General features: G+C 42.0%; 4 protein-coding genes across 7 annotated transcripts in view; 1 reads left to right on the plus strand and 3 right to left on the minus strand.

Annotated features, from left to right (window-relative positions):
• Nucleotides 1–1,349, minus strand: part of LOC139151186 (transmembrane protein 114-like) — a 28,782-nt gene extending 27,433 nt beyond the window's left edge. Inside the window, exon 1 of one of the 2 annotated variants that reach the window (XR_011556362.1) lies at nt 939–1,339. Coding sequence is in view for 1 of the 2 variants with exons in the window: in XM_070723784.1 (XP_070579885.1) it covers nt 939–1,164 (226 nt within the window). In the remaining variant the exon portion in view is untranslated. Of the gene's footprint in view, nt 1–938 lie in introns of both variants that reach the window. The other variant, XM_070723784.1, reaches the window with a different exon arrangement.
• Nucleotides 1,350–3,975: 2,626 nt separating this feature from the next.
• Nucleotides 3,976–9,641, minus strand: LOC139151187 (FAD-dependent oxidoreductase domain-containing protein 2-like). 2 transcript variants are annotated; one of them, XM_070723785.1, is made up of 10 exons: nt 9,541–9,641; nt 9,106–9,158; nt 8,514–8,805; nt 7,820–8,120; nt 6,958–7,300; nt 6,318–6,563; nt 5,941–6,030; nt 5,577–5,706; nt 4,883–5,114; nt 3,976–4,538 (listed from the first exon to the last, which is right to left on the minus strand). In XM_070723785.1, exons 2-10 carry the CDS (start codon nt 9,116–9,118, stop codon nt 4,374–4,376), a joined length of 1,812 nt encoding a protein of 603 aa, XP_070579886.1. In that variant the 5' UTR covers nt 9,119–9,158; nt 9,541–9,641; the 3' UTR covers nt 3,976–4,373. The 2 variants fall into 2 exon arrangements, with proteins under 2 accessions (XP_070579886.1, XP_070579887.1); XM_070723786.1 differs by lacking the exon at nt 9,541–9,641 and adding an exon at nt 9,401–9,523.
• Nucleotides 9,642–14,330: 4,689 nt separating this feature from the next.
• On the plus strand, nt 14,331–19,316 carry LOC139151188 (FAD-dependent oxidoreductase domain-containing protein 2-like). The gene is made up of 9 exons (XM_070723787.1): nt 14,331–14,419; nt 14,644–14,682; nt 14,905–15,200; nt 15,783–16,086; nt 16,260–16,602; nt 16,991–17,236; nt 17,507–17,696; nt 18,088–18,319; nt 18,813–19,316. The coding sequence occupies exons 3-9, from the start codon at nt 15,130–15,132 to the stop codon at nt 19,002–19,004; spliced, it is 1,578 nt and encodes a 525-aa protein (XP_070579888.1). The 5' UTR covers nt 14,331–14,419; nt 14,644–14,682; nt 14,905–15,129; the 3' UTR covers nt 19,005–19,316.
• Nucleotides 19,317–21,944: 2,628 nt separating this feature from the next.
• LOC139151189 (voltage-dependent calcium channel gamma-7 subunit-like) overlaps nt 21,945–25,893 on the minus strand; it is a 28,975-nt gene continuing 25,026 nt past the window's right edge. For both annotated transcript variants that reach the window (XM_070723788.1, XM_070723789.1), the window contains 2 exons: nt 24,592–24,732; nt 21,945–24,115 (listed from right to left, as the gene is read on the minus strand). In XM_070723788.1, the coding sequence (XP_070579889.1) occupies nt 23,604–24,115; nt 24,592–24,732 (653 nt within the window). In that variant the 3' untranslated portion in view covers nt 21,945–23,603. The remainder of the gene's footprint in view (nt 24,116–24,591; nt 24,733–25,893) is intronic.

Here is a 25,893-nt window from a genome sequence, read left to right on the forward strand (position 1 = left end):
CTGATGGTAGCGGTCGTCAGCGGCGGCCCCTGGCCGAGCGGGGATCAGGTCCGCGGCTGTCATTTTTTTTTTCGTGAAATACCGTACTGAGACACAGAAATGCTTACGATCGAATAACGTGAAATCTATCTGCCATAGCCGAAGACAATATACAGTTTAAAACTACAACACCACACCACGCTTACTGACTACATAACGCCCGAAACAAGTGGCCTGTTTTGACGGAGAGATCAACACCAAGAAAAGATCTGTATGTTGAACACTCCGACCTTCCGCTTGTGAATTTACACATATGTACATTTCTCAATGGCACAGGACTTTCAAAGGAAAAAAAATTCGGGGCCCGGTTAGGGTGTCCGTTCGGAAAGAGTTCGCTGCTCGCAAAGGCATCTCCCCTACCACTGAACAGTTCAACCAGCAACATTTTACACAAATTTCTGGTGTCTATGGTAATCATACGTAAAAAAAAACCCAAACAGAGCGATACGTCACGATGCCGTATTTGCCCTGGACTCCGGGGAAAAAGATATAGTTCCACGCATTAACGCGATCGACCCGTAATACAATACACCGTGTTTATTTCACATTCAATGAAAGATGATATGATCATATTAGAAAATCAAATTTCATACAGAATCAATAATGCTACGGGCAGTGTTGTCGACTAAAGTCAAGTACTTTCAGTTCGTTTTCCTAGGGGGTTTGCGTCCTTTCGCATGTTTTTTTTTTCTCTTATGTAGTTGATGTAGTAAGGTTACAGTGCAAGCGGTTCTTGTTAATAAGTAAACGTGATATTCCGCGAAGTAAATATTTCCTTACAGTGCCAAGCCTTTAATGATTCCCATCTTGACGTCTGTTGATGCAGCGACGTAAAATGTCAAATGGCATTAATTGGATTGGGAAGAGGGAACGTTTCGTTTCCTTCACAACGCACATACCTGTCTTGTGATTTGCCGTGTACACCCGAGTTGTGCAGACTTCCCAGAGTCCAACCCTCCGTGAAAGGATAATAGAATGTTCGGTTGAGTTCACCGTTTCTTCGTCCAGAGGCATGTCGATGAGCAGCCAGTAATCGGTACTGACGGCGATGATAAACACCAGAAGGGCTAGGCAGGCCAGCACGGCCGCCACAACGAAGGCCCGCCACTCCGTCTTAGTTTTCATAGTTCCCGGCCTGCTATGTCTCTGTTTTCCCGTACAGCGTGCTGTCCCTCAGGTGAACATCGGAGCGACACTGGTCGTGTTTTGGAAGCGTCGGTCCGCGTACATCAGCATGATGACAGTAGGAGTGAAAACGCTATAGCGGCCCGCCAGCACAGTGCGATGTGTATAAACAGAACATTTCTAACGCTCATTACGCATGCATGAATTCAACACATATGTTCACAGCCAATCAGAGGGCCCTACGGCGCTGCCCAACATTCAGCACACTTCGTCGGCGCATATTTCATATAGGTTTATAGATGAAGGAACAGAAGATGTTTCATGTGAAAATCGACAAGTGTTTCCGACATCGAAGGTGACTTTGTTGCCTCGTCAGATAGTTGTGCGACAAGTATGGATTATTTCTTCTATAAATGCTGCGGTACTAGAAGATTCACTCTCAACGATGCGCTGACAAAAAGGACAGCAACTGTCCTGTAAACACTGGTGGGATAAACGCGTGACAACAAACAAAATGGCACGTCTCATCAATGAGCAGGTCCTAACTGAAGGCGCGAACGAACTGATGAAGGAAAAAGCGTCATTCAGACATTGATTTCATCCCCTCTTTCCATCAACACAAGCTGTTGCTAGGTAACGGTCACGTGACAAGAAGTGTCCCGTTCAATTCGTTCAGCTCTTGCGGAAGCATCGCATTTCTTGGTGTAATAAAGTAATGTGTGAAGAGCAACTTGCGCGTCCCAAGGAACCTTTCACTTGAAACGTGAGAGAAGGGGTTCAGCTGTGCATTACCACTCGATGAATTGTGTCACCGTCACCTGAAACATGTCGTCATGCAATCATGTGTTTAAAAATATATGCCTGTGACAATGCAACCCACATATGCAATAATATTAAGTAATCATAGCAATAAAATAAATTATGTATATATGCATGATATTGACATAACAAAGAAAAAGATCAATATAATGTTATAGCGTGGCGTGCAAGTAAACGGGTCTTGATAAGATGGTTTAGAGCGAAGGTACATAACCAGAGGGAAACTGGGGTTTATTTTCCTGCCGTACTTCAGTGAAAATGTAGAATATCCGACCTTCTGCCCTTTTTATGAACTTTCTTTGCTTTCCATAATCACTGTCTTTCTTTTAACCTACTTTAAAACATAGACCCTGCAGTGAGAATGGCCCGTCCTCTCATGTCTCGCATACGGTGTATTTCCCACGGAGGTGAGAGGTCGTGCACACTTGGAAAACATGAACCCACTCGAAAAGCTGTTTCTACATACGTCATACGCCCCTCAATTAGAACAGGTTGTCCGAGCGTGCTTACTTCTGCAAATTACCCTTTGTCAACTAGATCTGAAAGTCATAATTTGCGATTTTTGCTCGGCAATTACACTGTTTAACGTGAATTATTATTTACCCTTCGCTATTTCAACCTTAAACGTCTGAGTGATAGGAAATTTAGCCGGAGGAAACTTGTGAAACAATTTTATTAGGGCAAATAATATCTCTTTCTCAAAGTTTTCACTCGGTCAGAAGGCCTTCATTAATAATTAATTAATTATCCAAGGTAGCTACCGACAGTATGGTATTAATGCCAGAACTTGTTCGAGTTTTGTTCAAATAATTCATTCTGTCTCACCTAAGACGAAGGTTGGGTGTGTCTCAACGGATTACCGTTATCTTACTTGGTGTACCGGGCAAAGTACGGGTATGATCCCACCATTATTGAAACGCCCATTATGAATCACCCTCTGGAGCAACTGTGCTACAGCTGAACGAAATTTACCTGACGTTGTTTGTTATTTGATGGAAGACAAAAAAACCTGAGGGTACACTCTAACACTTTGTTGGGACACTTTTGTGTCACGGAAGACCACTGTCGAGTCAAAAGTTATATAAGAGGAATTCAGGCCAGGTTGACGCAGAACGTCTTGAGGTAACGAAACCAACCATGCTATCATAGAACTATCTCTTGAATTACATAATAAACCTTTCAGTGCTTTTGATTATATCTACTGTTCAGCTCTACAGTGGTCGTTCAATGAATGCAGAATCGCGGACATGCTAATCTCATGCAATGTATTTGTCACAGCGCCCTCTTGCAAGTAACTCTTACTACCTTTCGAATTTGAACAGTTACTAATGTTCTTTTGGTTACAGCTTCATCAAAATGTGCCAAAAAACAATTTCAATTGCATGCGTTTTTAAATCGGCAATAACTGTGTACGTGTGCAATGCTTGACAGACAGTGAAGGATCAATTTCGAAGTTGATGCAGGGGATTTCTATGTAAGGTTTCATTCTCGACTTACAACAAATGTTTGAAGTTGTGAAATACTTCTGGATGAAAAGAGTGACCATGAATGCATCCAACATCAAGAATGGAAAATATTGACGATCAATTATCAACATATGCGGAACTCTTTCGCTGACGAACTGTGAACACAAATTCTTACTTCGCTTACTTTTGATTGTGGTGAAGGGGACGGGGACCAAGGCACATAAAACAAACGAATAAGCATACAAGTTTTCATAAAATATGGTTTGCAGCCTTTCTCAAAGACAGAATTGACTAACTGCCTATGACACATTGTGAAAGGTCGTGAGGGCATACGCCGATCCCTTTTTTATTCTAATTTTAGTAGCAATATAATAAATTATTTTAATTACCCGTTCTCTTTGGAAGTGGTCTGACGGTGAAATTGTATTTCAGAATAGTGAAACAGTCTGCTTTTGCTAAATTCACAACAGTACGTCACTGTAACACATTATAGACACATACATAAATTACAACCAAGCCATCTGTATACATTAATGAATCATTCTTTTTATTTCCAAAAATGAATCATGCAACATTTCAACATTCCTTCATTTACATCATCTCTATGTGTAATGATGCTTGCTCTGTTATGTTCGTTGTCATGGCAATGATCTAACGCTCGCATGGTAAAGGAGAAACTTTTATGGAAAAGCTTTCATTGGCATAACGTAAATTTTTAAACTGAATATATGTCACAGCACAGAGTTAGAAGCAGAATTGTACATATGAAACAAAGTTCGGTATTAGGTGTATTGGTGGCACGGTCCAGCAAGACAGAGTGAGTCTCACAGTGTTGTCACGCGTCTGAACTTTGACCTTGACATCTACCTTTTCTTACAGTCATTTGACCTGCGTCTTCAGAGGGGGATATGAGCGTTTGGATGGTTAAAAATTGACAAGTCCAAGGCTGCATTCAGCAGTCACCGTCTTCATGGCCAATTCCTCCTGTTTCTTCATTTCGATCTCTTCGGCGGTCCAGGGTCTGTAATTCTTCTTCCATTCCTCCTCGGGGAAGAGTCTTTCGTAATGATCGCCACGCCCAACGCCAATCTGCAGGTAAAGAAAAAATCAGAGGGGACAGAATCAGTTACATGTCTTCTTTGAATCAGCATATGGCGATAGCATGGCCTGTATGTAAATATTGCACCAAGGATAAATTTTCTGATATCATAAAAAAGCAAGGCAAGAATACGATACTACTTTGTAAATCTTATTTGTTTCTGATACCAGTTTATTCTGCAAACACTGTCTCAACACAACGGATCAAAGTGCCAACAGACGATTTGACGAAGAAGCGAACGGCGTTGCATCGAACAATATCATGTGTTCAACAAATACAGGAATTTACGCACGACGTCACAGATACAACCTCATTCGATGAATACACTACACACCTGTCTGTTGAGCAGATTCTTCAGTTTGTTGCTGAATCGGTTTGGGTTGTTATCGCCCTCGAAGATCTTCCTGTCCGCTCTGACGACCAGAGAGCCGCCGACGTGGAGCTCTTCTTGCAGTTTGCCTCGTTTGTAAGCATAGTAGACACCCTGTGGGAAGGCTGTGCACTTGCAGTCACGGGGGTTCATGTCGCCGGGCTTGAAGAATTCGGTCGGTCCCATCCTTGGAAATCTGGAAATAATTTTAGGCAAGTTTTATCATTCATGCCCAGGCTTGTCCTCGTCCGAGAGATATATATTCATTTGTCCATGGATTCCGACAAGTTTTGTCCGGCGAGAAGGTGAGTTTATATCCAGCCGAAGCGAGTCGGGCCGACGTTGTTTTTCGTCGACACGTTCACACATTAGTGACAAGTGCCTTGTTAGATGAAGTTTAAGTGTCTGATGACACCTGTACGATGATCACACTTTGTTGTAAATAGAGTCTTAAATTAACACCTTACAAATTGATATCTGATAAACCCTAAATATTTCACCACTGGTAGAACGAGTTTTGAGGGTTTTTCGTTTCCGGGTACAAATTTTAGCTCGCAACTGTGGCTGACTGAAAATGAAGTACACCGTCTCAGATTCTTTCATTTTCCGGGGTTTTTTTGTCACGTGATTGAGGAGGCGATTTACAGATGTCACTTACTTGTGATGACTGTCTTCAATTGTGACGATGATAAGGTGTTCCTGGCTGGTGAAGTAGTCTTGTTTCAATACCCAGGCCTGCGGCAATTCGTAGTAATACTCGACTGTTCCGGCCATAGTATCCTCGCCCGCTAGAAAATGTCAAAAAAGAATGCCAGTCAGGGAAATTTGGAATCGTATTGTATTAGATTTCATCTATCACAAGTGGTGGCTTGGTTCTCAAACCCATTTTCCGATGTGATATGAAACTGGAAGTCAGTGCGCATAAATATATGCTCAAATCATGTAAAAAATAAGTGTGCAGAAATGCTACTAAAGACAGCTAATGCATAAACTAAGTTGAAGCATCTGTGGTTCCGACTTACTCTTTGCGCCTGCATCGGGTTTGAGAACGATGACGTCACACAGGTAGCCTTGTCCCATCTGGTAGAGGGCAGAGGTCACACTGACTCGGTCTGAAAACAGTATTGGAAGAAAACATGGTCATGTTCACGTCGCGTTATATCGTTTTCAAATGTGTATAATGAAGTTTGAATGGATTGGACACCGCAATAAAGCTGTATAGGAAGCCCCTGGCCAACATATGAATGACGACCAGAGCCGAAATAATGATAGTGATGCGTGCAACAGAGCCGCGGATACCTGAGGGATTGATTCCGATTAACGTTTGTTGTTAGGTTTTGTATTTATTATGAGTATAGCTTAGGGTCATGCAAATAAAATATCTGAATGTTTCACTTACGGACAGCGAAATTTGTCAGCTCCTCAACATCGATTTTCGGGAAAATCTTCCTCCAGAGGTCGCCCTCGTCGTATCTAGCGTGTAGCATGTGATACAGAGAGCGCACGCAGTAGCGGAATCCGTGTATGAAGCCGGAAGCCGCTCTGCGATCGCGAGACTGCATCGATGTACCGATGAAGTAGAGGTCGGGAATCGTCGTCTGCCAGTGCTCGTCGAGCACCACGTACTTCCCTTCAGTGTGAGTTTCTGTGAGAAAAAAGTATCGGTCAGGAGTGGTTTCGTTTGCGTTATATTTGCACACCAGTATATTGAAGGAGAAATACTGCCATCCGGATTGGTCGAGAAGTGAAACGTGTACTATTCGCAATATAGCACGGTGGGAGTAGGCACGAGCTCTTACCTAGAGAAAAAATCCCTTTTCGACTTTTCACGCCAGAATTTCAATAGCAACGGGTATACCACGATGTTTTGACTAGTTCACTCCATGTATGCACTCACTATCAACCGTGCATAACACGTCAAAAGTCTCGTGGTAGATCGTCGCTGCGTGTTATTTTCACAATTGCAGGATGTCGCTTGTCATTTTGCAATGAAAGTCTGACTATGCAAACTGAAATGTTATGGAGAAGTGGATCCTTACCTGGTGTACAAGAGTCGTCGAACATACTCAGGTTAATGAACTTCCATCCTGTGGCCAGGATGACCTTATCATAACCTTTACTGGTGAAGGTGGCAGTACCCGGTGGGCTCCAGTGGGGGAGCTCCATGTCGAAGGTCTGGGTGTAGGTGCCGTCTTTCTCCTTGATGAACTTCTTGGTGTCGCACTGACGGAGGGCGTGTAAGGACTTCAGGTGATACATGTCGAGGATGTTGTTGTTGACGGCACGCAGATGTCCGACGAAGTGAGTGTCCCACGACAGCTTGACTGGTGTGCGCGTGCACATGTGAATCATGGCGGCGCTGCCTGCCAGGTGATCGGCCGTCTGTCAGAGTGAGAGATCGAAAAAAAAACTGATCAGTCAGATTGCCACAATAGAGTCAAACTTCGTTCGTTGATTATCGAAATCGACAAAGATTACATGACCCAATTTCCTTTAACCTCCATCAGGACAAATACTATACCAGTTGTAACAGTTCATCATAAGACACTGGCAACAGTAAAGATCTTTGGGGTGTTTTTCGGGAGGGGTTGAGTGGAAAGAAAACTCCAATCCGCATTCTAATGACCATATGTTATAATCACTGTATGAACATGGCACTCTAAAACCGCCCCTGGGATGTCCACTCATGCATGCATTGTTTCTCAACTCATGGATATAGTATAGCTGCACTACCACGCTACTTAAACAAAAGTTTTTTTGTGTAATCTCCATATGCGTTGAAGTCTTAAATACTTGAGTCTGAAATTTCATAGGATAATATTTTTTTTATTATTAAAAAATTAAAGATATGACCGGAAAACCAGAAACCGGTCCTCATAAAGCAAATGAAAGCATACGCACCTCAAATGCGCTGTTGCCACCTCCCAGAATAAGCACTTTCTTGTTTTCATATTCCTTGAGATCGATATCGTGATCCTGGTAAGAGTCCACGGTATCGACGCCCTCAATATCCGGCATGTGAGGTAGAATGGGGCCCGTGCCAACGATCAGGACCTTGCAGGTGTACTTTTTGCCGTTGTCGCTGGTGACAGTGTATCGTGACTTGAACTTGCTTTCCATGCTGGCCTCTCGATGGATATTTGAGACGTTGGTGTTGTAACTGATCTTCAAGTCGAATTTGGCGGCAAAGTCCTGAAGGTATCTGGTAAAGAGGAAATCACAGATCAGTATATTTGCTCGCACATGTCCTTACGAAAACAATGGTCATTAGAAAGTAAGCTTCGAAAAACTCCAAATATGGAGCCGGGGTACCTTCATATAACAAACATTCCCTCCGTGAACAGACTGTGGCTCTGAGTAACCGTTTCCTACATCTATGACCCAAATGACAATATGTATACACATAGTTGCAAGATTTGATCTGACATGCGTGTTCACTGATCGTCAGATGACACATGGAGCTATAGAAACGGATTCGTTTCTAGCTCTACGGATGACACAATTAATCTACGATAGCCATGCTTTGTCAAACCCCATCCCCCAAAACATGCTATGTGAGATAGTAATAACAACCTCAATGGTTTAAAAAACGTACTTGACTAAGAGACCAGCGTCGGGGAACAATTCATCAGTGTAGTTGGTAAACAACATTTCTTCATCATCACTGAGCAGCGAGTTCCAATCATGGCGGAGGTTGAATTCCTTCTCGGGGAAGAAGTTGTATTTCTTGTTGATGGAGATCAGTGTGCGGTGGCGTGGGTACTTCTGGAAGAAAGCTCCGGCCGAATCGCTCCTCTCAAGAACCATGTAGTCCTTGCCGGCCCTTTCCATGAAATAGGCCATTTGGATACCGGCCGGCCCGGCACCAATGACGATGTATTCAAAATCTACAAAAAGTTGAAAAAAAAACTTTGTAGTAGTACATATGTATGTATGTATGTATTCAAAAGGCTTGGCCCCTGTAGATGTATGTTAGATGCAAATAAGTATTGATATTAGCAATAAAAAGTGAACGACTAACGAAATGGTTTAGCTACTGTCGTGTCTGGGAACAAACAGTTGGAATAAAACACTAAGCTGCGTTTTTTGTTGTACCGTCAGTTATGTAGTAGACGTTGACAGCTGTTTCGGTGTGAACAAGTCCCTTTGACTCAAATGTAGTGAACACGTATTGCGTATGAACATACCTGTTTTCTCCATACTGTATTTGGTTTATCAGAGCCTGCGACACAGCTTTTTTCTGCAGGGAAGAGAGCAAAATACGAAAACTGATGAGAGACGGCACACAATTATTCAGAAGGGACCGAACAAAAGGAGAATTTGCCGAAACAATCTGCTATGCGCCGACTCGCGATAGAGGAGTCGGTGGTCGATGACAAGATTATGCAGTGTTCATGTAAACAAGCGCATCTTCGAAAAGAAAAAAGCTTAGTTTTTATCATCATGGTTTGATAGAATAACAGCAGAAATATAGAATCTAACTTCAATGGAACAATACACAGTTTCGGCTGTCTATGATGGAGATATAGGGCTTGACAAATCCTGTCCTGGATTTATGGAAAGATGTTGAGTTGCAGCTGCTGGCGAGATAGTTATACAGCGTGTGGTGAGAGTCACCTTACCTGGACCGCTTCTTGAGTGGGACAGTCGTCGTCTGTGACATTCACCGGGCTGCCGATCAACAAAAATGTGTTCTCAAGCCCGAAAGGTTACATTTGAATAAGCGGATTTGGAGTCGGCCAATCAAGCGCCGGGCTCCGCTTTGATTGACGTGCGGTGTTTAATCAGACGAAGCATTGTCAGTCGAGGAAACATTTGCATGATTCCAAATGTCAACGTCTTAGCACATCGTGTCACTTATCAAATCTTGCAAATGTGGTATTTGGAGAGTCCTGGGGTCATCTTACACAACCACAAAGGTCTCGATATCACAAAGTCTACGGGAGGTCAATTGCCGATTTTTTTTCTCAAAAAGTCAAAATAAAATCATTTCATAACCGCCATAGATCAAATATACAATGAACTATTCATTTCGGTTCCATATTATCATATTGCCACTTAAGCATTCCAGATACCAGACAATGAGAAATAGAAAAAATAATGTGTTTCGATTTACTCGTAGTTTATCATTCTTCTACATTTTTCACGGAACTGAGCAAAGAGTTATTTATTCGGCAGCCTGGCATATGAAACATTTTTCGAATATTTTTTTTTTTTTGCAGCCATAACGTTTACAAAACTCGTTGACCTGTCATTTAAATGTTCACACATTTAGTTTTGTATGACTTTTGAATTTCCTTTCACATCGACAGGTGTCATTTATCTTTCAGAGACTAACGACAAAAAAATCAAGGAAGTCACTGTTTTTACTTCCATCTGATATAACACGTGCGATATTCACATGAACCTAACCACCAAAATCACTGGTATGGGGCTTCGCTTAGAGTGCCCTGCCGGCCTTGCTTTCTTTTCGCCTCTATGTTCATATCAGTATGATGTATGGTTTCAATAAAGATCAGGAACTGAGTCGCACATTTTTTCCAAACCTCTTCGTTGTATGTAAGACAAGTTGTTGTAGTTGTCAGGTAGAGTGAGTGCGTTACTTCATTAGCTGCATAAGTTTGCATTGTCGCATGCATTGTCCCGCTCACGCTCGGGCGTACGCGGAAGTACCGGTAAGTTGGTGCACGGTCCTAGGGTCTATGGGTTCACGGTATGTACCGGTACATTCCGCTATTACGTGATCACAGCACTATCAGTGCGATAGAGGCTGCTGAAGCTCAGTCCCTCCATTCACTGTTGCTGAAGTTTATTAATTCGATCTCATTTATTCGATGGTAACCTCTCAGACTTGGGAGGGAGGCGGGCGGGGGGGGGGGGGGGGGTGGCAAGTCCAGACATTTAACGGATCATTTGAATTGAACAGTAAATATTTCACATTTCCTCTTGTAATTCTCCTTTTGTATCGGGTGTAGTACTTTTTACGTTCCTTGTGTCACAGCAGTGGTGATGGACTCCACCACAGATAATAAGTAGGAAAATTGGCTGCAAGAATACCTGAACCACTCATGACGTCCATGATGAGCCACCTTATAGTATTTTATACATGTTTCTATCTTTTTTCCTATACTCGCGATTCGACCACTGGTCAATGACGTTGCTTTCATAATGTTGGAATCCGGTCGATGACCGAAAGACAGCTAGACTGACATAAAATCTGAGCGCAGAAGTTTTATAATATGTTATTTTGTGAATGGTCCTGTGCAGGCGACTGGTTCACTGATAAGAGCAAACACAAATACTGGAGCGTTGCTTCAGGGTCTTCGTATGTTAAGGGAGAACAGTTTGATTTCTTGAGGGGGTGAGAGAAATTGGTATGTTGGCAATTTTTCCCAACCGTGATGGCATAGTTTTTCTGTTTTCAGTCCCGCCTCAAATTATTTTTCCGTATGGCATTACATTTTTTTCTCTGCGACCAATTTTTAAAATGCGGTTCTTAATTCCACACTCATGTCACTGGTTCAAATCTGCACCTATAAATAACTTGTACCAGTATATAGATTTCTTGTACAAGAAACTACTGGTTTAAAACACATTCTGAGCTGACTGATCTTGGGAGTTCTGTACTCCTGATCCCTCTGAGTTCCTTTCCTTCAGGCCGTCATAATAGTCACAGGAGCCGGGAGTAAATTTCTTGCATTGGAAGGATGAGCAATTCAAATATGTTACAGCATGTAGTACGAATTACTGCCATCAAGTTTCCAGTAGATTGACGGTGACTGTAGTTTATAGTAGTTAAAATGATTGCGCAGTAGTATCATGAAAGTGAAGGGATGGTGTAGTTGTCAAACTCAGAGTACCTGAACAGCTGTTTTTCATCAAGTCAGGACAGTCAACTCATTTCTAGGAGTTTTCAGAAATGGTGTCAAGTTCAATTTTTCGTCAAAAGTGGAACTTGTATTTCATATTGGATACATTTTGTTGTATTTTAAATTTATGAAATACTCGTTTTTCTAAGAATAAACGCAGAAATATATTAAGAGAATAATATATTACTTTTAAAACTAGCTATCTTTATCCTGTCAAGAGTTTTGACAATTATTCAAAGAGCAAGTCAAATATTCCCTCTAATTTTAACACTGTCAGTCTGATAGTGTGGTTCGTTTAAGTAATATTGCAAATAAACATAGAAATGGGTTTTTTTAAGGATCTACCATTGCAAGAAAAAAATTTTGTACGATGAATTTAAATCAGACTTGTGTAACACTAATGCCTGCAAAAACATAGGAGGATATTTAAAATCTTAGTGGCGGGCTTCACCAGAAAACATGGGGAGAATCAGATATCCCAGTTTGCTGATTTCAGCACATTGGCACCAGAAATCGTTTTTATCAATCTCTGCCTTCTGGAACGATTTTTTTCTGAAGCTATCACAGAATAACGTTATTTTTCTTCTTCACCTGCCGACAATGTTTTTCTTCAAAAAATCACCTATTCCCCCCTCCCTGGAATGAAATGGTTCTCCCTTACCTTGACTTTTCGTCGGAAAAGTGCGAAGACTTTATTTTCTTCTGACCCAGATAAGGGTGCCCCCTTCAAACATAGTGCTCGAACACGTCTTCCTTCCCAAGTTTGCCCAGTTTTTGCCCAGTATTTTTTGACAAAATCACCTTGTTTTAACAGCAATACCTTCTACTATCACTCCACTCAAAATCAATGCCTTCCTGACGATGCGACACTACATTGAAACTGTACTACCATTTTGTATTGAACGTTTACTCATGGAGCTACCTCCATGGTTTACTCAACAACCGTCAAGTTTGTATGTTTTGAAGCATGTTTTTGCTCTTACAACTTCGTTGACTTCGCCCAAATTGTTCAAGATTTCCTTTCATTGTTTTTCAAGCCAATATCTTATGATACGCGGCTTCTCACGAAGGATTTTCGATCTACAAACATACTGCTTATGGAACATAACAGGATAACGCCACTACAAGCGGCAAAGATCCAAGTTGTGTAAGTCTTATTTGAATATAAAAGGTCAATGCCCTGGCATCGGCGAAGCCATTGAGCATGGAGTTTCTACCTCCAGGCATTGAGCTACCTCATGAATGGAAAATAAAGCCACGGGTACCGAAAATCGCTCGTCCGTGAACATATCCTTGAATTCTATTGCGGCGGAGGACCCACGAAACGTGGTACGAAAAAAAAACACTACCCGGTTGCATTCTGCTAAGATTACATGTAGTAGTGACAGTGCAGTAAATTAAACTTATTCCTTACTTGTCAGGATATACGAAATTTACATGAGTTAGTGTGTGTGTGTGTGTGTGTGTGAGAGAGAGAGAGAGAGAGAGAGAGAGAGAGAGAGAGAGAGACCCAAGTGTAAAATTTACTGTCCCTGCGGTTGTTTCCTATTCCTTATACTATGTATCACAGTGGTTCTACCGTTACACCTGTTGTGACAGAGCACATCGTTGGATTTCGCGGCGAAATCTCATCAAAATATTGCAACGGTGGTTATGCCCACAAACACGGCGAAATCTCATCAAAATATTGCAACGGTGGTTATGCCTACAAACACGGACCTGAATAAGGATTGCTAGCGTAAAGAGAATGCCTTTGTCGGTGTTTTTTTCAATATCATTTAAAAATAAACCTCTCGACAGAGTCTCGTTGAAATTAATTTTTTTGTCTTCGATCTAATGAAGAGGATTAAAAGTGGTCAGACAATGGTCGTCATTTCTACGTCCATGGACCAAATATCTCCCAAAAGAGTCCAAACATTTCAGCGATGCAAACAGATTTGTTTCTTATTATACGCCTTGTTAGTTTCTTGTGCCCTGTGCAATGGACAAACAAACACATTCCAAGGCGGTAGAGGTCATGACATTTAACATTCAAAAAAGGTGTCTGCAACAATGACAGTGGTGTGAACGTGGCCGATCCTCGGAGCACGCCGTTCACGGACCAACCCTTACCCCTCCCCCCGGGGGGCTCCTACATTGCTGTTGTGTGGTATAGCGGGTTTGGCCGTCGATACAATGTTTGCAAAAATTCAAAAGTTGTGCAGTTTAATAAACAGATTCCAGATTCTAATTCCTAGCTTGCCATGTGCAACCATGGACGTCCAAAAACGACGTCCTTGGTGCAATAGGCACATGAATATATCTCAGATGGGATGACACAAAGGTCGTGACATTTAACATTTAAAAAAGGTACGCACAACAATAGCAATGGCTTGAGTAAACGCTCCCAAGATTATCGCCCCATTACGTTCACCTATCTATTGTCTCATCAAGCGCGTTGTTGTCTGATTGGTCAATTTATTCACGAGGTAAATATCTCTTGGGATCCACCTATATTTAGTGTCAGCTCCGCCCATTTTGGCATGAATAAATTAGAGACCCTACTTAAGGCTTACCATTCATAGCACCAGGTAGTTCCACTCTCAGACTCGTCTCTGCCAGCGGTATCTCCTTCACTGTCTTCAGTTTGCAGGTTCGTACCCGCCCTGAAAAGGGCGATTGCTGAATCCTTTTTAGTGGAAGTTTCATATCGTAAGTTTTTGTTCTAATCAAAAGTGTTTTTCATCTGCTTCTTATTGCAAATCTAGTGTCAGAACATACGAAGCTATTTGTTCATTGGCAAGAAAAATTGATAAATTCAGTCTGTAGCAACTCTTTATAAATTTTAATAACATTTTAACCTCTTTGAATTTTCAGATTTGCTACGGCAATATTTCAACATGGCTACAAAAACAGGTAAGTTCACGATACTTAACATAACGTGGTTTCTAAACGACTTCGCTAAACTTGGTCTTGTGTACTTGCAACTCGAAGCTCAGTGCACCATTGAGTACCGTGTCTGTGATGCACAGCGACGAGCGACACCAACTCAGAGATCGATTGAATGGATGAGAGCAAATCTCATTCAAGTGCATTGGAAACTTTCAGTTCCTCACTGTCTTCCTCTATTCCCGACAGATTACGAGTACATCGTCATTGGTGCCGGTCCAGCCGGTGTGCAGATCTCCTACAACATGAAGCGACTGAACATGGATTACTTGGTGGTCGAGAGAGCCGACGGCCCGGGATCATTCTTCCGCAAATATCCTCGTCACCGCACGCTGATCTCTATCAACAAGAAATACAACGTGTTTCCAGAAGCCGAGTTTAATCTCCGCCACGACTGGAATTCACTGGTGAACGATGAAGTCGATGATCCTCTTCTATTTACCGATTACACCGAGGAACTTTTCCCGATGCCGGGCTCTTGTCAAGTAACCGCACTTAGTTTATTTTTTTCTGCTAAAGGCAATGCAATACATCGATTAATCGATGCTCCGAAAGTGGAGCGGTTCCTTTTCTAAGGCCTCTCCCATCGCAACCCGAGAAGACGCGCCAGACTAGGTGGTTCCACTCCACTATCTATGGAGGGGAAGTGCCTCTCTGACTGGTTAACTTCACTCAGTTACCTAACTCAGCGTCTTCTGACACCGCCCCTTCCTGAAAGAGGAGCTGTAGAGATCTAACCATGGGGACGTGAAGAAATATTATAAAAGAACACGGTCCCTTTTCAGTGATCTGTGTGAATTCATGCCTCCGATTCTGCTCGTAAAGTCAACACTTCAGGTCAATTTCTGTACACATGATATCACCCCATTTCGCCAGTTATTGATCATTTTCATAGATTTTAAGTTAGTAGCGCTAAATTCTGTTTGTCGGTGATGACACTTCGAATGTCGCAGTGCAGCATTATGACCTCGTACCTCGTATGATATATCGTTATCTTTCGTATAATATAATCCTAACCACAGTTGCCCTTCTTCCTGACAAATTTGGCGATTCTCTCTGATACACAGGTACATTGAAGATTTCTGCGACAAATACAAGATGAACATCAGGTACAACACCAACATCGTCAACGTGCACAGGGAAGACATGGACGACGGACACAAGTCTAAGTCCAAGTTCACCCTGACAGACGAAAAGGGCAACACCCTCACATGCCGTGTGTTGATGGTTGGGACCGGTCCAATTCTGCCACACAATCCAATGATTGAAGGGGTCGAGATCATGGACTCGTACCAGGAGCATTCCTTGGATCTAGAGGAATACAAGAACAAGAAAGTTTGCATCCTCGGAGGTGGAAACAGTGCCTTTGAGGTGAGTAGCGCGCCACCTAGCGACTACTTATGACTAAGTTCTCAGACTGCGATGGTTGACTTCTCTCAATTCGCACAGAAAGTAAAAAAGTTACGAATTTCGGAGTGATAGCTTTCAATCATTAAAATATTTGATTCAACATTTCTTATTTTTGTTCATCCTAAACGTTGCAGGTTGCTGACCATCTCGCGGGCTCCGCAGGTTTGATTCACATGTTCAATAGACATCCCGTCAAGTTCGCCTGGGATACTCACTTTGTGGGCCATCTCCGAGCCGTCAACAACAACGTCCTCGACATGTACCACCTGAAATCTCTCCACGCCCTGCGCAAATGTGAAGCTACAAGAGTCTGGAAGACGGACGACGGTAAATTCAGCATCGAGTACGACATGCACCTTCCAAACTGGGATCCTCCAGGCACTGGCCGCTTCGTCACCAGTGGATACGACAAGATCATCTCCTGCACCGGATGGAAGTTCATCAATGTCGGAATGTTCGATGATACCTGCACACCAGGTAAGATTCGGTAAAATAGACTAGACTTGAGAGGTTAAAATAAAACCAATGGTAAAAAACCTGTACCCAGGCTATTTCTTAATTACACTTTCCAACGGCGAGAAATATGAAGTGATACCAAGTGGCCAGATACAATTGTGACATTACGATAAACGAAAACGTTTTTTTTATGAGCGGAATCGTTTCACAGAAGACACTTTGATGCAATCAACGTTATTACTAGCTATATAGTTTCGGTTCGACAGTGCTAGGCTAATACTGTAATCAATGACACTTTTGACAAATGATCGACATGTCGACAATCAAGACACTAAACCTCGCCTTTTCTCGGTATTTCTCGGATAACGCAAGCATGTACACTCAACTCTTCCCGCCTTCTCTCAATCAGAAACACACACCGAAGGCAAGTATCCTGTCATCGACGCCCATTGGCAGACCACCGTCAAGGATCTTTACATCATTGGCACAGCCATGCAGGCACGTGACAGACGAGCGGCTTCCGGTTTCATCCACGGCTTCCGCTACAATGTGCGCACGCTCGCCAACATGCTGAACTTCACATATGACGGAAATGACCTGCCAAGAAAAGTGTTCAGTCCAATTGACCAGGAGGAAGTCTGCACCTGGGCCATAAGTAAGAAAATTCGTTCTATAGCTCCACCTCCGATATTGTTAAAACTACTCGTCACGTTCGCTATTTTTCATCATTTTCTCTGAAGTTCATACAACGTACACATGTCCACATTTTGCAGCACGAATTTACGAATTTTTTACAAGTTTCACCTTAAAAACAACTACTAACCTACCATCCCCCACTCTCTCTCTCTCTCTCTCTCTCTCTCTCTCTCTCTCTCTCTCTCTCTCTCTCTCTCTCTCTCTCTCTCTCTCTCTCTCTTTATCTCAGAGCACGTCAGCGTAGTGTCTGCCCTCTATCAGATGGGACAGGGATTCTTGTGTGACGTCATCCTCGTCAAAAAGGACGAAGACAAGGTAGAATACATCCGGGAAGTTCCCCAAGCCTGGGTTACAGGGGAAGACTGGTTCAAGAAGACAAAACTAGCGATCATTTGCACCATAGAAGATACCATTGCCAAGTAAGTATCCCTTATCGATTATAATAGCATGAAAAACACCTGCATTTTGTCCTTCGGCGAAAGATCTTTTGTCGTCGGAACTGCGCTCAAACGTCGTATGGGACCCATACGACCAATGTAAACACTGTATCCAAGGTACGATGGTGATTGAAGAACATGTCTATCATAATCTGCGTCGTATAATTTAAATGTTGCAGCTATGATGATGAGGTGCATCTAGATATCCTGCAGGAAATATATTATTTGTAAACAAGAAACTCGCACAGACGCAGTTCCGACGGCAGTTTCCCTTTAAGTACTTGGTCTAAAAAAATTTCACAGCCCAGTTGTCACTAAATTGTTTTCGTGAGACAAATGTCGTAATGCACGTATCATTTCATTTACTCTGCAGATACCCAGAGTTGAAGGCCACAGAGTTCTTCACTCCAGGCGACGCCAATGTCTCCAACTGCAAGTGTTCACCATTCCCACAAGCCGTGTACAGGGTCTTCAAGGAAGGCGAGATGGTGGAGGAACTCTACATCGGTGGATCGCTGGTCGTCCGTGCAGACACACGAAACTTCGAAGGCGACACGAACCCCGAACGATACATCAACAAACTGAAGAACTTGTTCCATCGTCATGTAAGTACCGATTAGTTTTTTGCCGAATTCTCTCGCAAAAGTGTACCAAAGTCCTAAAGACCATTGCAGTTGCGCGACAAATTGACTGCTTTGATGTAAAAATTTCCTACTTCAGAAAAAATCTTACTTCCACTTAATTTGAGACTGGCATACTGCTTGTGACCTGACCTGCGTCTCAGCCTCGCTGGCAACAAGGAAACAATACATGTCACATAAGTTCAGGACTATGGTAGCAACTTAAAAACCTGCCTCTTATTAAGACAGTCGTCTATTAAAGTTTTCGATCCAATTTTGCCAATCTAATACTGACTTTCCTTTTCCTATTTTGAATTTTAAAAACCCAACTAGTATCTACCTAAATAAAGACAAAAAAGTGGTTCCGCTGGTAAAGGATTTTTGTATATAAAGACAATTTACATAAATTGTAGATATTTTTGGTTTTTAAATTATACGTAACAACTAATGATACACATTTTATTTTTCCCGTGTACAGACTGGCATCGGCAAGGATGGTTTCTACGAACAGCTGTTCTCAAAGGAAATGTGGCCCAAAGTGTATCGTCCATGGACCCAGGAGGAAATCGACGCACAGACCAAGGTCGAAATGGACAAGCTGAAGAAGGCCACTGACTACGAATGCAGTATGTCCGTACTCAGACCCAAAATTGACATCGCCGATATGTAAATAAATTGTGAACTCTGACCTTCATGACGACACCATAACAAACACAGTGTCGTTTGAGACGAGAACTCTCTTACGCCGAACGAGAACAATGCATCGTTTTCTCCTATGTTCGTAAACAGCAGGAATGTAAATTTAAGGATAATAACCGCTGGATGAGAGAGTAACAATAACATCTGAAAACGGTTACGTTGCTAAGTTGAAAAGTTGCAGACTTTTTTCCAATCAGCTGATCACAGTATCTGTCTGTAATGTGAATGCATCGATGACGACTTATTTCTTTTAAGAAATAAAACACACTTTAACATTCAATAATCTGTTGTTCTAATCTCATTACTGTACATCTTTACTCAAAAATTACGGTATAATCTTATTTGGGGGAACAGTCCCCTTTTTTAAAACTTAAATTATTCTAACAATGTGGCAAACGAAACAAATTTACGTCACTGTGAATGTTTCGAGCGAACGAACAAAATTACTAAGGACTAATATGCAAAAATTGGCCATTTATCTAGAAAGAACACCAAGTAAAATATCAAAAATATCAATATATGAACGCGTTCGGGACACATCCTTCTCTTTCATGTCTTACAACGCTTGAAAATTTCGAGATAGCATTTCTTGAATAGCCCATCTCTATGTGTCTCTTCTCTGAACGCTGCCCTCTACGGAACACGTTAGCAACTCGCAAATTGTACAGTGACATTGTATCATTTGCTCTTCTCCTGTGGCAGAATCGCTTATAAACTGGTAATGATTCATCATCATCATTTTTATCTTCTTCTCTCTCCCTCTCCTCTCTCTCTCTCTCTCCCTCTCTCTCTCCTCTCTCTCTCCCCCCCCTCTCTCTCTTTCCCTCTCTCTCTCTCTCTTCTCTCTCTCTCTCTCTCTCTCTCTCTCTCTTCTCTCTCTCTCTCTCTCTCTCTCTCTCTCTCTCTCTCTCTCTCTCTCTCTCTCTCTCTGCCAGACTACCTCAATACGGAGCTGTGTAATTTTTCCTAACATCGGTCAAAGGATCGTCGTGTTACCTCAATCCATCCGTTACTAGTCAGACTGGAAACGCCACTGGTGTCTTTTACGGCAGTTATCACCTTTGTTTTCGCTGTTCACGTTTATATTTAAGCGTCTACTTCATCCCTTAAAATATTTTCTCGTTTTCCATGACGTTGATATGCCATTTCGTAAAACTGGCGATTGCGTTACCTTCAACAGACTCCAATTGTCTCAAAGGGGCAGTGTTCAATCCCTGTTTCTCGCATCAGTGGTTGTTGACATTGACTGTTTTAATATGCGATTTTAGTCCTTTTGTTCTCCTTTGAAACTTCTGCATAGTTAGTCAATTTTCTCAGAGCTGGAGCTGGTAAAAAACCTGTCCCTCCAAGGTATTTTGTACACTGCACATACAAGTGCCAATGAGAACAAGGGGCGACATAATATCTACATTGTAATCATCCAAAAAAGATGTGAAATCAAACATAAAATAATGAGAGTGATCAAAGGCTTCTTCATTACGAAGTTGACTTTCTTGACTGAAGAGGAACATTAGGAATACTTTCACTCCATTTTGAAAACTATGGAATCAAAAATTTACCCGACTTTAGCAGGTCGTTCACATCTCCATGATGACAAAACTAGGGTTGGCAAATTCTGAGACTAATCCAGATCACGCCAACGTACCCTCCACAACACGCCTTGTCCATCCAGTATGGGTAATTCACACCTTTAGACAATGGTCGTTTCTGGACCGGTGATGGGGGATTTGTGTTTGCATGAATTAAAAAATCGGAAAGGTAATTTACAATAAACTAGCAGAAACGAGGAGGATAACACATGATAAAACTATCATGCGTTATACCTTCTAAACATTACGCATGCTCATTCCTTTTACTTTTCATATAACCATCGCGATCCAATGACTGAGGAGGAACACATTATATCACTGACCACATTCATAGAACCAAACAGTGTTTCCGATCGTTCGGTCTATAATCGACAGGGCCTGCTTCGATTGAGGTGAAAGTTAAAGAAAATAAGAACCAAATTTTAGGGGGAGGGGAGGATATGAGTATCCTTGCTTCCCCAATTCGAAATTGTCATTCATCATAATGTAATCATACGGCGTATCTAAGGCAAATTCTTGACACTTTTGTCAAAAGTAGGTACCTTTTTGTCATGAGATGAATTTGGTTTACTGAACTATACAATCAAGACTTTGCTTCACGCACTGTGGCGTTTTTACACCTTGCAATGCGTTCTTCAGATAGATTCTAATAATATGTGACCTTGACCTTTCGGGAATATTGACGGGGCGGAGAGGGATACCTGTGAGCGAGAGGAACGGCTGAAATTCAGCCAGCGTGCGTTGTGCATGATAAAACGACTTCAAGACAACCGCTGTGATATGATTCGCGTAGCTACACCGAGCTTCCGAACAGAATCATGCAGACATATTTACACATATTATTCATGTTTTTTTTCCATAGAAAGTAGAAGCGAGACTGTCTGTTTTTCTGGTTGCTGTTCATATTTGCTCCTACATCCCACAGTCCTCAGGGACTGTATCGCTCTGCAGTGTTGGACTTGTCAGATGGGATAATGTAAATGGCTAATAATGATCTCCAACCGTCGGCGAGATGTACTCGACGAACACCGATCAAGCACCAGGCAGGCAACGAGAGTGTTTCATATGCTGCAGGAAAACACAGACGAGATCTCGTACTTTTGGAGGAGGAGGACCAAGTCTCGCGATGGCCGAGGGTTAGTTGGATATCTACAGAGTTAGGGCTTACATAAAAATCAGTAAACTTCATATACTCATTCTTATTCGAGGCTTCGTTTTTCACAAAGCTAAAAGCCTACTCGTACTTCGAGTTCGACTTCGCGAGATCTCGCAGTGAGCGGGAAATAGACTGTACTTCCGATAACAGACGACAACAAAACACATTGTTATAAGAATGACACATTTCACTTTAATCTGTAAAATAGTCTAAAGCAACTGCATTTTCAAATACCGGCGAAAACACACTGGTTCCATAACGACACTTTAAATTAGTAAAATATTGAAACATCTTTTCCATATCGTGTTGAAAGACTTTGCAAATTAATACACACATGACAGTACAATATTGTGATTAAAAACTAATGAACCATGGGACTTTGTGGTAACATAAATGTTTATACATATCGGCTGTACTCAAAATTTTGGTCACCATGGTGATGTGATTTCGAGCTAGACACACGACATCCACTGAGGTCACCAAAGTCACACAAAACGCAATTACCGGGATTAGTTCACAGGACGGCAAATCATATAAAAACGATCTATCTCCGACAAATTTAAACTGTGGTTTACCCTGACTACTGGAAGGATTATTGCTTATAGGGCGCCAAAATGCTCGTGAGCTTTACAGCCACTAACTCAGAATTCTAATAAGACTTTACGGTCTGAGAAAATGACGCCATGAATTTTACATACGGAGTGTTAGCCGATGTGGAATCGGCCGATAATTTCAAATGTCACCGAAGGTTAACCGAATGCATTACTTCTTAACGTCAGTGGCAAAAAGTAGCAATCCCATAAATATAGATGACATTCGTTTCCTGCCCGCAGAGAGTTGGATAAAACAAACAAATCATAACGAAAGTGGCTAGGTCACAGTCGACGGAAACTCAGGCGGGATTTACCGTTGATAAAATCTTAGTGGGCAAACAGGGACTAACAACATTACTTCAAAGTTGGCCTAGTTTACCACAAGACCCTAGCTCGATCAAGCCTTCTCTTTGGAAGTGGCTTTTGAATACGAGAGACTTTCTGTTATACTATGTTTGTGATAAATTAAGAAAGACGTTTACAAATTTGAGTGTTTGTTATAAAAATGTGCATAAATTTAACCACATCAAAACTAGCATTGAACGGAACACTGACGTAGAAAAGAGTGATGAGTGTGGGGGTAAGGGTCCGGGGACAGAGGGGAGAGAGGGAAGGATATTAGCGAGAAAAGGGGTAGGGGAGAGGCGTTTGCAAATGGCCGAAACGTTTGCAAATGGCCGAAACAAGGAAGGCATCGGACAGTATTGCCAACGATGGAATGTCAGTGGTAAGTTTAGTGAGAGAGGTGAAGATAACATTTCGGAGTCAGTTACATCTTCGTCTTTCATTCGCATCGCGATAAGTGGTCTGTACTATCAGCATCTTTCGTCTCCCGCCCTGCTCCATTTTAATCAAGACAAGTATCTGCAGTATCTGCTACACGGGTAGAGAGATACAATTCTGTCAAGGTGTAATGGCCGGGGCATCCATAGGTACATTTATGTCTTCGGATTGAACGTTTCTCGTGTGACCTTCGGTCAGGAACACCACAACTCACTCTCTCTAATTGCAAGAAGTCTTAATTATTCAGACAAAATCACCGTCCCGGGGGTCCTTTCGCCTTTTTTTTCCGGATGAAATGTACTGAGCAGTCTAGTCTATATTCCACGACTTTCGGAAATGGAGGGTTTCAGTGCGCCGACGCTGTAGGGTATCACGTCCTGTGGGCATGAAACCTTAGCCAAACAGTCGTTGATCCGTCGATTAAAGATATTGATAGGACAGCTATCGTATCACACAGGGGTTGTCTTACGAACAGTTTCGAATGAGTACGGACGCGACAGGCGCCCATCCTGTTTGTGAACTGGTCTCTTCGGCAGGTAATTTCCCTCCGAAGCGTTCAGCAAACTCATGGAAAAGTCAGTGGTGGAGTCCGTCGTCACGTTCGGATCCCCGAGCTCCGCTGTGCTGGAATCGTATTGGCTATAAGTGAGCGATTGGCAAAGATCTTGCGTCTTCGAACCCGACCACGATCTGGACCGCAGTCTCGGGTACTCGTCCACGTGATGGGTCCGTGCCTCCAGGTGCTTCCTGATGGTGTGTTTGTGGCGTGATATGTGTAGGTAAACCAACAGGACGCCGGCGAGCTCCGTCAGCGTGAAAGACGACACGGCCAGCATGAACGACCAGCCGTACTTGTAAAAGAAAGTTTGGTCACTGTACGCGCTTTTCGGACGAGCTTTACTGCCGTATTCGTCACTCACGTTGGAGATGTACATGAGCAAGCCGACAATGCTGCATAAACCTAACAATAAAATACAAGAGTTGTTGTTAATTTTGACGGAGACGTTTTGAAATCTGACGTGGAAATGATAATATTCTAATTTACACCGGGATTTTTTTTACTAAAACGACAAAATGACGTATGGCAAGGCAAGTGAAGCGAGTTGAAATTAAACTGGCAGACTGACGAAACCTGCCACATGAATATTACATATCTTGTAGAGGTACAATAAACATACATCCATGATGCACTCGGCTTCTATTGGATAACTGAGATAGAATCTGCAAATGAAACATTCAGGAAAAATTCATCCCCGGAGATATAAATATTGATGGTGGGGTATAAATTTCCTTCTTACTATCTTGCACGTCACCACGCATGTCCATGCTGTCGTCATCGTTTTTTTTTATCTTGTGGTGACAAAATTTATTCGCCGCGCATGGGGAAATCATTGGTAGTACTAGTATTCCATGCGTACGCATGCGCACCGTGCTTACCTGCTAGGACGGATAGCACTCCAGCAGTGAGTGTCAAGTGAAGCCTGTGCTTTCTGAAGTGAGCCCAAAAACACACAACAGTCGCAGCAAATTGCAAAGCCAAGGATAATATTGGAAAGGCACTTGATGCTCTTATGTAGTCTGTTGACAGAAACGCATGAAAAATTGATCAGAAAAAAAGAATATAGAATAGAAAAAAAAATATATTGAACAGTTATGCGATTGTCATCACATACTTTCAACTCGTTTGGATGATACATGAAGAGTAGTTGAACGAAGAGAACAACAAAAGTGAAATATCCTAGCAGCCAGTATACGTAGTGATCATTTATTTTCCATAAACTCATCGTGGATACAGCATCCCTGTATTAAAGCCCCAATAGCCGAGAATATGTTATAAACCGATCTCAAAATATCCCTGAGTTTTCTTTGAATAAGACTCATTAAAAACTGAAAAAAAGTGTATAACACTGTCATAAGTGTCGAAGGCGGCATGTAAATTCAAACATCATTTTAGATTTCCTGCAATTTTCAAAGACTAATCATGTGAACAGAGAAAATAAAGATTACAACAACAAAATGTTGACCATCGTGTGTTGTGCATTCAAGTAAATTGCATTATGCTTGTTTCCTTTATGATCACGATGTGTATGTGCAGGAAATACTGCATTTTTGTACTTTTCCTTGGGCGTCATTTTATGAGTGCGGCACCCGTTTATTATTTAACCTGTTAAAACGCGTAGGCATGGTCCAAATCATGATATCCGCAACCAGCGATACTTCTACACATGGTACATTTACACGAAACAACTTTGGTTTGAAAATAAAATAATGAAAATAATGCATAAAATTCGCAGCTTTACTGACTCTCTCTAACTTCTAAAATACTAGTTTGATATACTACCTTTCGGGGTCATTTTGTAGCTCATGTATAGTAAATAAACGTTTCAAAAAAAACTTCAAAAAAGTCCGTTATTCAAAGTATCCTTGCGGGTAATTTGAGAAAAAATTTAACGCTTTAAATTTCGAGGCGCGAACTGTCTTAATCATCGGCGGAGAGAAGCTGCCCTCCATGCATCGAAAGGTCGTATACATTGCAAAATATTTTAATGAATTAAGATATCAAGATTAAAAAATCTATGATATAACTACTGTGCAGGGTATTATCCGAATGAATTTTGCCATCGATGGAAGTATAAGACAGCCGCCCGCAAGCAAAGTGGGGCACAGTTTTGCCTACGAAAGGAATTGTTTCGGCTTGGCAGAACAGTTCTCCTTCCCATGGGGCCGCACTGTCCTTGG

Source organism: Ptychodera flava, chromosome 15 (genome assembly GCF_041260155.1).
Source record: "Ptychodera flava strain L36383 chromosome 15, AS_Pfla_20210202, whole genome shotgun sequence".
In the NCBI taxonomy this organism is placed as follows: Eukaryota; Metazoa; Hemichordata; class Enteropneusta; family Ptychoderidae; genus Ptychodera; species Ptychodera flava.

What these genes read in the sequence shown, in the direction of transcription:
- LOC139151187 (XM_070723785.1), bottom strand. An exon ending in GACGCTGGTCTCTTAGTCAA is followed by an intron (nt 8,121 to 8,513) that starts GTACGTTTTTTA and finishes CCTCTTTACCAG; the next exon opens with ATACCTTCAGGACTTTGCCG. An exon ending in GTGGCAACAGCGCATTTGAG is followed by an intron (nt 7,301 to 7,819) that starts GTGCGTATGCTT and finishes TCACTCTGACAG; the next exon opens with ACGGCCGATCACCTGGCAGG.
- LOC139151188 (XM_070723787.1), top strand. Translation starts at nt 15,130, where the DNA reads ATGAAGTCGATGATCCTCTTCTATTTACCGATTACACCGAGGAACTTT. An exon ending in AGTCTGCACCTGGGCCATAA is followed by an intron (nt 17,237 to 17,506) that starts GTAAGAAAATTC and finishes TCTTTATCTCAG; the next exon opens with AGCACGTCAGCGTAGTGTCT. An exon ending in AGAACTTGTTCCATCGTCAT is followed by an intron (nt 18,320 to 18,812) that starts GTAAGTACCGAT and finishes TCCCGTGTACAG; the next exon opens with ACTGGCATCGGCAAGGATGG.